This window comes from Lissotriton vulgaris, unplaced genomic scaffold (assembly GCF_964263255.1).
Source record: "Lissotriton vulgaris unplaced genomic scaffold, aLisVul1.2 SCAFFOLD_1834, whole genome shotgun sequence".
In the NCBI taxonomy this organism is placed as follows: Eukaryota; Metazoa; Chordata; class Amphibia; order Caudata; family Salamandridae; genus Lissotriton; species Lissotriton vulgaris.
Window position 1 is genome coordinate 300,022 of NW_028255546.1, and position 9,705 is coordinate 309,726.

A 9,705-nucleotide genomic window follows, 5' to 3' on the forward strand; every position below is an offset into this window, starting at 1 on the left:
CTGGACAGGTTACAGGGAGAGATCAAGGCTTTGGACTCCTCGCATTCATCAGACCCTAAACCTGACCCTCTTGTAAAGCTCCGGGGCAAGCTCACTGATTTCAATGACAAGGCCAATAGGGAGCTCTCCTTCTTGGGCAGGGAGGCGAGGGAACGCCGCTTTGGTGAAGGGCATCATCCTGGCAAACCTCTGGCAAATCTTTTACTACAACCCCACACTGCTTCTTTTATCACTGAGCATCAGGACGCGGGTCCAGACAGAACCGTCTCTCCTGGGAAGGTAGTGGACCGATTCAACGCATTTTATTCTCAACTTCACACAGTTGGGGCTGTACCCTCGCGAGACATACTTGATCAATATTTTGATACCCTTGAGCTTCTCTGGTTGAGTAACAGCCACCGGGAATACATTGATAAACCCTTTTCCAAGCAGGAGATTCTGGCTGCCATCAACAACCTGCCCGGGGATATGGCTCCCAGCTCTAACGGCTTGCCAGCGTCCTTTTATAAGGCGTTTGCACCCCTTCTCATGCTGCACCTCGCTGCTATGTACAATGACTCATTTGAGTGCGGCCAATTCCCTCCCTCGCTCCGCCAGGCTTTAATAACGGTTCTCCTGAAGCTGGAAAAACCCTCTGAGCTCCATGATTCTTATCGCCTTCTATCCCTCATTAATACTAATAACAAAATCTTTGCCAAATTGCTTGCCTCCCGCCTTCTCCCTCTCATGCCGCTAATCGCCCGCCCAGTCCGGGTTCATCCCTGGCCGTGCCACTTCGCATAATCTTAGGACCATTTTTTCCGTCCTTCATCAAATTAATCCCGCTCTGCTCGCTGTGGTGGCCCTTCTGGATGCCACCAAAGCCTTCAATACTTTGGAGTGGCCCTTTCTTTTTCACCTACTTCCTCGTTTGGGCTTCAGTCCTGTGTTTCTACGCAAAGTTCAGCTCCTCTACACCCTCCCCACAGCCCACCTCCGGATTAATGGCCAGATCACGGAACCTATTCCCATCGCGCGGGGTAATAGGCAGGGGGGCCCACTTTCCCCCATGTTATTCGCTATCACCATGGAGCCCCTTGCCACCAGACTCTGGCAGCACCATACCCAGAGGGGTATTGGTTAGCTACTCGTACCCTGGTCGTTTCCATGTAAGCGGACGACGTTAACACTCTATGTTCGCAACCCCCAGGAGAATCTCGGCCCTATGGTCCACGAGGTGGTTCGCTTTGGGGGCCTCTCCGGCATCCAGATCAACTGGAGCAAATACATTCTTTTTCCTCAAACTGACACCACTGTCCCCTTTACTCCTGACTATCCATTTGTATGGGCGTTGGGCCTACCAGATATCTTGGGATATGGCTATTCAGGGATGTGGATGAGCTCTGGAAGTCTAATTTCGGCCGCGCTGGGGACTGGTTAGAGTCTAAAATCCAACTCTGGCAGCGACTGCCTCTTTCTCTGGCTGGCCACATAGCCATTGCGAAGATGGTGGTGCTCCCGAAGTTTTTGTATTTATTCGTGAACGTCCCAATCCCCTCACAGCTCACTTTTTTCGCAGACTCCACTCTCTCATTGTCACCCTTGTCTGTCCAGGACGGCAACCTAGAATGGCACGTAACATACTTGCTCTTCCTCTGTAGCGGGGCGCTCTGGGTGCCCCTGATTTCAAACTATACGCCCTCAGCGCCCAAGCAAGCTTTCTTCACTTCTGGCTACACCCAACGCCTTTCCAGCCACATGTGGCTTTGAAAAGCGATACCCAAGGGGATGATGGACGGAGCATTTGAGCAAATCAAACACCCACGCCCAACCAACTGATGGGTTTAATCCATCATCATTCTTTAGCTCACTCCACCACCCCCGTTCAGACATGGCCATATGCAAATCAGTCTGACCCTGTGCCTCATGGGAACAGTCTAGCGCCGAACTGCCAAGCCATGTCTTCCCTGGACCAGAAACAAGCATCCTGGGACCGGTTTTGGGTTCATAACCCTCATCAGCCAGGCTATCTTGAATCCAGTGGCAAAGTGAGTAAGGAACCCATGTCTGGGCATACCCTGCCAATTTAGGGCGAATTAAGCGATACCATAAGGGATGATGGATGGAGCGTTTGAGCAAATCAAACACCCCCCCAGTCAACTGATCTGGGTTTAATCCATCATCATTCTTTAGCTCACTCCACCACCCCAGTTCAGACATGGCCATATGCAAATCAGTCTGACCATGTGCCTCATGGGAACAGTCCAGCGCCGAACTGCCAAGCCATGTCTTTCTTGGACCGAAAACAAGCCTCCTGGGACAGGTTTTGGATTCATAACCCTCATCAGCCAGGGTATCTTGAATCCAATGGCAAAAGTGAGCAAGGGACCCACGTCTGGCCATACCCTACCAACTTAGGGAGAACAACGAGCCATTTTTAAGCTGCTATGTTTGTTTTTTAAGTCTCTCCAGGGGACGGGACGGCCTACCTGATGAAGAAAATTGCTTTGCATGTGGAGAATAAGGAAGGCCATAATGGGTGGGCGTGCTTTTTGCATCTTGCCCCCAGTCATTGGAACACCCTCCCCGATGTGATTTGCGCCTGTTCCAATTGTTCCCAATTCAAGAAAATGCGCAAGACCTGGCTATTCTAAATGGTTCTTACTGTCAATAGGGTGTACTTCTTCTCAGGCGCTGAGAGATCCCCTTGGGGATGATTCGCTGCGCCATTAAAATGAGTAAATAAATAAATAAATATCTCTTTCTGTGTTATATAATGGACTTCTTGCATGTAATGATTCATGTACTGTATGTCATAACTGTGATTGAAATCTGTGATGGTGGACTTCCCACCTGCATATACTGTAACTCGAAGTGCGATTTACTTTTTCTCAATAAAGATTTTCAAAAAAATCCAAAAAAAAACGTATCCCAGGTGCTGGAATTGCACCTTTCTGGATGGTCACTCCCAAAGGTTTTGCCTTCCTCCCCATTTTGCTGAAATCATTTTTGTTGGCTTTAGGACGCTGTGCACTTTACCACTGCTAACCAGTGCTAAAGGGCTTGTGCTTTCTCCCTAATATATAGTAACATTGGCTTATCCACAATTGGCATATTTAATATACGTATAAGCCCCTAGTAAAGTGCACTACACGTTCCTAGGGCCTGTAAATTAAATAGTACTAGTGGTCCTGAGCACTGATTGTGCCACCCACTTAAGTAGCTCTTTAAACCTGTCTCGGGCCTTCCATTGCAGAACCTGTGTTTGCAGAATACAATTAAGCATGGGCGGAAAATCCGTTACGCTCGCGGATTTTGCGGATTTTCGGTAAATTCGCAATCCGCGAGATTCGCGGATTTCCCGCAAAATCCGCAAATCCGCGAGCAGCGGATTTTATGGCTTGCTCGCACTGTTCGCGTGAGTTCGCGGCTTCCCAGTTCAACTTCGCGCCCCGCGAAAAAGCGCTAAATTGCAGAAATACGATCTTAGCAAAACTGAAACTACTTACCAGGTTCAAAAGTTCAAGCTCATCATTAGTAGCCATTTCCTGTAGTGCTTCCTGAGGGGCCCCTCCAGAGTTCAGTTGCCTACTTGCAACTATTATGTGACCCTGCTCTGACCCTCAGAATAGTTACACAAAGGTCCTGAATTACAGCTAAAGCAGACAAGCAGGAGCCAGGCTGGAAGTTCAAATCCAGTGACACATTAATCAGCCCCTAATTCATTATTGTCAGTTGGGGCAGGGCAGGTGTTGTAACTAATTTTGCAACAATGAAAGCACTTAGCAAGTGCAAACGATCACTAATCAGGAAGCACTAAGGAAGCAGGTGCCAGCTAAAAAAATATTCTGTGACACATTAATCAGCCCCAAATTAATTCAGGTCACTTGAGGCAGGGAAGGTGTGCTTTGCTTTGCCGAAAATATTGTACACTGGACAACCAGAGGGTGCGGTGATGAAACAGAGGGTGGCATGGGTGGGCCAGAGGGTGGCATGAGTAGTCAGAGAGTGGCAGTGGTGACAGAGAGTGGCAGTGATGAAGAAGAGTGTCCCAAACAGGCTGGACACGTAGAAACAACAAGTTCGCAAAACTTGCGACCCGACAGGTAAGTTCGCGTTTGCGAAATTGTACAAAACCCTCGCGAACTGGCAGAAACCCGCGCGAACACACAGAAAAAAAATCCGCAAATTCGCGAGAATTCGCGGATTTTGCGGATTGCGAGTTCGCAAATCCGCAAAATTCGCGAACGCGAGATTCGCAAAATTCGCCCATGCTTAAATACAATGCCATGTCAACATGGCATTTAAAACCCCCTGCCAAGCCTTAAACTTCCCTTTTATTGTATATAAGTCACCCCTAAGGTAGACCAGAGTAGCCCATATTGTATGTAATTAAAAGGTAAGAAGTGCTGTTAGGTTTACTGGTAGTGACAAACTCCCAAATTCTTTATTAACTACTGTGAGGCCTTCCCCTCTCATATGATAACATTGGGTATTCCTTATTACATTTAATACGCTGTAATTCCTAAATAAGAGGAGGTGGATCTGTCATGTTTGGTACATTTAGAATTGTAATGATAAATCCTCTTTAATGGCAAAGTTGAATTTATCATTTCAATTTAGAAAATGCCCCTTTTAGAAAGTTGCCATGTTGCTGCTTTTATACATGTGTACTTGCAGCCTGTATCTAATTGCATGTCTGGGGTGGGTGACAGCTGGGCTTTGTGTATTCCCTCCAGACAGCCACACACAATGGGAGCTTAGGTGTGACTTGATGCGCCATCCTAGGAGGATGGGAGGGAGTAGCTGGTTACAGCCTCACACTTACAACTGAATAGGTTGTGTCCTGCCACCAGACAAAGGGCGTCATACCCCCTGTAGGGAGTCTGGAGTCAGGGCAGGAAGGGAGGACCTCTGTGAACTTTAAAGCCCTTCTTTGAAGCCTTCCCAACTGGGAATAAGAACTGGACTTCAGAACCCAACTCTGTTCCAGTAGAAACCTCTCAGAAAAAAGGGCTTTGATTTTACAAAATAATTATTGTCACAAATGATGGGAGGGGGAGGTATTTTAATCCTCTACTCTGGTGTAGTGCATTATTTCTTGAGGACAGACTCATCTTTGTCAATTTTAAATATTTTGCCTTTATTGCCCTCTAACTATTTTTCTCTCACCACCATGCGATTCCATGTCATTTGATCATTATTATATAAATAGTAATAATATAAGTGATCGGTGAGTGAACGTTGACAGCTACATCAATTTATTTCAGTGTGCAGTGCCTAATCCAGTGCGTTAAAATAGCTGTTTGTCCTCAAAATATGATGTTGCTCTCAGAAACCGAGGCAGACACTACCTTCTAGTGTGCCTCATGGTGCAGAGTGTAGAGCCTTACGCCTTAGGGTACAGCTTCACTCACGTATTTCTCCTCTGGGAAAAAGTATGAACGATTGGATAGGGTCGGAGCTACCTCGAACCACTTTGCAACTCACCAGTACGGGATCATGCAGCGAGTTTGCATCTCACACCACAGTGCACAGCATCACCCCATGATTTCTATTCTCACACGCTGGAGCTCCGTCATGTCTCTCATGGAGCTCAAAATCGCAACATAGACCAGTGAGTCACAGGCAGTCACTGAGTCTTAGACAAAGGCGACAGTCCAATTGTTGGGTGTGAGTGTCTCACACACTGTGGCACTGACTGTGCACATTCAAGCCTCACTTCTTGAGACATGCAGTGTCTCCCTGATATGCACTGCCCCTCAATGTTAGTCTGTTCCAGTACTTATTTACTTATAAAAAGCATCACAGCTTTTTTAAAAGTATAATGGCCAAAAACGTTATTTTTGGGTCAAAACACTAACCTTTTTATTACATGAATATATTTGCTTTTATTAACATCTCCACGTTTATATAATGAAATTATCAGAGGGCTTTTATGGCGAATTATGCTAGGCCTGATTAACAGTCAGCACTCAAGTTCAAATTCAAAAAAGCTTTATTCGCTTTGCATAACACAACCATATAAGCAGAACAAATATATCAACATCATTAGTTCTTAAAATATAAAATATTTCAGTGCACTTCATCTATACAATTATTATTTACAAATCTTCATGAACGGATACATATAGACTTAAATCTAAACTACATATTATGCTGTTATGCTGTTTCAACATGCTAAATTCAAAGTAGCTTTTGCTTTAAAAAATGTTTGTACAGTTTTACAGTGGTGCCCTACACAAGCTTGATTACAAGAAGTGCAGTCGAAAATCATCATTCACAAAACGTAATTACTTTAATAACACTTCATATATGATTGTAGTCCATAAAAGGACTTGTGCAAATGTGCCTTAAAGTGTTGAGTGATAAAGATCTAAAATTCTAAATGTGCATAAACGCAGATTAGCAGCTACAATACAAAAGACTGTGCAAATGTTGCTATAAAGTGCCATATACCAAGATTTTAGGGCCCGATGTAGGTAAACGCGATTTTCCGATTTCAAAATACCGAGGCGGGCCGAATCGGTATTCTGAAATCGGAAAACGATATGTAGGAAAAAAATACCGAATGAAAACCGAATCGGTCGGCATCGGTAATGAGAATCGGTACGTTCCGATTCAGCTCGTTCCGAATCGGAAATTACCGATTTGGCCAACAACGATTCGGAAAACACCGAATCGGCTCTCATCGAATCGGATAGTTCCGAATCGGCGAATACCGAATCGGTAAAAGCCGATTCGGTAAAAACCGAATCGGCAATCATAGACCCATGGCGAAAAAGCCCATAGGAATGCATTGCATGAACCGATTCGGCTTTTACCGAATCGGATAATACCGAATCGGATTTTACCGATTCGGCTAATACCGAATCGGTAAAAGCCGATTCGGCAATAGGCGATTCAGCCAATGAGGTGGCTCCCCCTCCCCCACCCAAACAGGGAGTGGCAACCCTGGCAGGTGCAGACAATTAAGAAGTTTCTAGAAGTTACTGGAAAGCCTGCCTGAGCCCAACACACAGTTAGCAGCAGTGGGAGAAGGAGGTTGCAGACTGAACAACAGCAGAATGGCAGATCAGGCAGGAAGCCAGAAGTCCTCCCAAAAGAGGAAGCCCAAATTCACCACCACAGAACTGCAGGTGCTGGTTGAGGAGGTGGTGAGGGTGCACCGCCAGCTCTTTGGCAGGCTGTCCCTCAACGTGCCAGACAGCACGAAGAGGAGATTGTGGACCGACATCGCACAGAAGGTCAATGCTGCTGGAGTCACCCCCAGGTCCATTGAGGAACTAAAGAAAAGGTTCTACGACCTCCGCAGCCTCACGAAGAGGAAGCTGGCCGAAATCCAGAGGCAGGCTGGACACACCGGAGGAGGCCAGAACCCGGCGCCACCCCTCACCGAGCTGGAGGAAATTGTCTCCAGCACCATCGAGAGGGCGAGCATCGTAGGGATCGGGACCCTGGACAGCACTGCGATGGCCACAGCTACAGGTAAGAAGCATGCGCATCATGACACACCCTACCAGACACCTCCCCATTAGACACAATGCATAGGCAAACACCAGCACTGTACTGCCACCAACATACAAGAGACAAGCATCATGGTACATGTAGTCAGCAGAAGTTAGCCAGATATGTCAGTGCAGAATCACAAGACAGGAAACAGTGTGACACGGTGTAAGGAGATGCAAGGACATGTGGAATGCCATAATTGTACTGCCTGTAATACATCGGCACTCAGTTTACAAATGCTTCTTTGTACCTAGGGGCACCATCAGGCAGCACCACTGTGGCAGCAGAGGGAGCCTCGACATCTACTACTGCAGTGGCAGGGCCCAGCACCAGCCAGCCTGGCCAGGAGGAGGAGGATGAGGATGAGGAAGGAGACACCACAGGGCTTGGAATGGAGGGAGTCCTGGTGATTGATTTCCAGGCAGTGCACTCCCCAGTACTGCCCAGCTCACCCCCCTTGCAATTTTCACCATGCAACTCCCCAACAAGGCAGACCATTCCGCCGACAACAGCTCCTGCCACAACCGTGGCCTTGCCACCCGTCCTACCTGTCCTGGGAGCAGGGGCACCGGGACCGGCCAGCACCACACCACCACCAGTGGCACCCCAGCCCACTCAGCAGGCCGGAGGCAGCAGTGCCAGACGCCGTGCCACCACCACCACCACCACCACTGCTGCACCAGCACGGGAGGGCAGTGTGTTCCTGGGCCTGGAGGGCCAGATGGTCAAAATCCAGCGCCAACAGGCCAGATCCACCATGGCCTGCCAACGCCAGCTCCTGCAGCACAACCTGCAGATGGGGGAGTTGGTGAAGGGGTTCCAGGCTGTTGTGGACAGCAACAAGGAGGTGGCAGCAGGGTTGGGCAGGCTGACCACTGCCATCACCCACTCCTCTGCCAGGCAGGAGGAGCATGAGGTTGCGCGCAGGAGGGATGCCCGGGTGCTCAACCGGGCCATGGCCCGCCTTGCATCGGCGACCGCCCAGCTGTGCATCCGAAGCGCAAATCAGGAGTCGGTGCAGAGTCAGCAAACGGCTGAGCTGACCAGGGGGATGGCCAGAATCACCACGGCCATGGAGGCCATGTTAATTTCAAACGCCGCCTCCAATCCTGCCCTGGACCTGGGTGATGCTGGAGACAGCAGCAGCCGCAGCAGCCCGGCCAGCGCTGCATCAGAGCCAAGGAGGAGCACCAGGCGATCCGCTGATGCTGCAGGCCATTCGGAGGGGGCCGGGGGACACCCCAGTGGGTCTGGAAAGCGGGCCAAAAAATAGGCTGGCAAGGGGGGATGATCATACCAGGACCCTGGACTTTATTTGTTTTGACAGACTCCATTTTTTAATGCACTTCAGTGATGTAACTGTGGTGCATCACTATTAAAAATTTTATTTTCCAAGCAACATTTAGCTGTCTTTGCATCTGTACTCAGTCAGAAATAGTTCTCAGTGATCTCCTCACGTCTGTATCTGCCATCACATGGCGTACACACCCCAGCTGGCTGTGTCAGTGGCACAGCTTCGTCGTCGTCATAGTCCTCGTAGTCAGACAACTCCACCTCAGTGCCCTTCTTGACCGCAAGGTTGTGTAACATTGCACATACAGCTATGATCTTGCAGCAGGTGATGGGGGTATACTGCCTTGCACCTCCACTCTTGTGCAGGCATCTGAATCTACTTTTCCAGATGCCAAAGGTCCGTTCCACAACATTCCTGGTGCGTATGTGGGCCCGGTTATACCTCCTTTGGCTGGGTGTGGAGGGGTTGAGGTAGGGGGTGAGTATGAATGAGCGGAGGGCATATGCACTGTCGCCTGGAAGAGAAAGGGGTCACATTAGACACATGCATACATGTATTACACCTACCTACCATGTGTTATGGGGGTCTGATGATGTGGCTCACCTAGGAGGTATCCTTCTCCAAAATCGCCAGCCATCAGCCGTGCATATATGCCGCTCTGTTGGAATATATAGGAGTCATGGGTACTCCCTGGAAATTTTGCTACCAGGTCTGTGATGGTGCACTTGGCATTGCAGATCACCTGCACGTTGATGGTGTGTGTCGATTTCCGATTGCGGTATATGTATTCGGTGTCCGCTGGTGGGCAAATCGGAATATGCGTGCCATCTATGCAACCGATGACTTGGGGAAAGTGTGCCATCTGGTAGAAGTCCGCTTTGGTTTGTAGCAGTTCTGCGTGGGTTGCAGGGAATGAGATGTAT

At 48.5% G+C, this 9,705-nt stretch overlaps 1 protein-coding gene across 1 annotated transcript; it reads left to right on the plus strand.

Moving 5' to 3' along the window:
• The first annotated feature begins 6,764 nt into the window (after nucleotides 1-6,764).
• LOC147659086 (uncharacterized) lies at nucleotides 6,765-8,966 on the plus strand. Its single transcript, XM_086951981.1, has 2 exons — nucleotides 6,765-7,467; nucleotides 7,743-8,966. The coding sequence occupies exons 1-2, from the start codon at nucleotides 7,047-7,049 to the stop codon at nucleotides 8,759-8,761; spliced, it is 1,440 nt and encodes a 479-aa protein (XP_086808107.1). The 5' UTR covers nucleotides 6,765-7,046; the 3' UTR covers nucleotides 8,762-8,966.
• Nucleotides 8,967-9,705: the final 739 nt, after the last annotated feature.

What these genes read in the sequence shown, in the direction of transcription:
- LOC147659086 (XM_086951981.1), top strand. Translation starts at nt 7,047, where the DNA reads ATGGCAGATCAGGCAGGAAGCCAGAAGTCCTCCCAAAAGAGGAAGCCC. An exon ending in TGCGATGGCCACAGCTACAG is followed by an intron (nt 7,468 to 7,742) that starts GTAAGAAGCATG and finishes CTTTGTACCTAG; the next exon opens with GGGCACCATCAGGCAGCACC.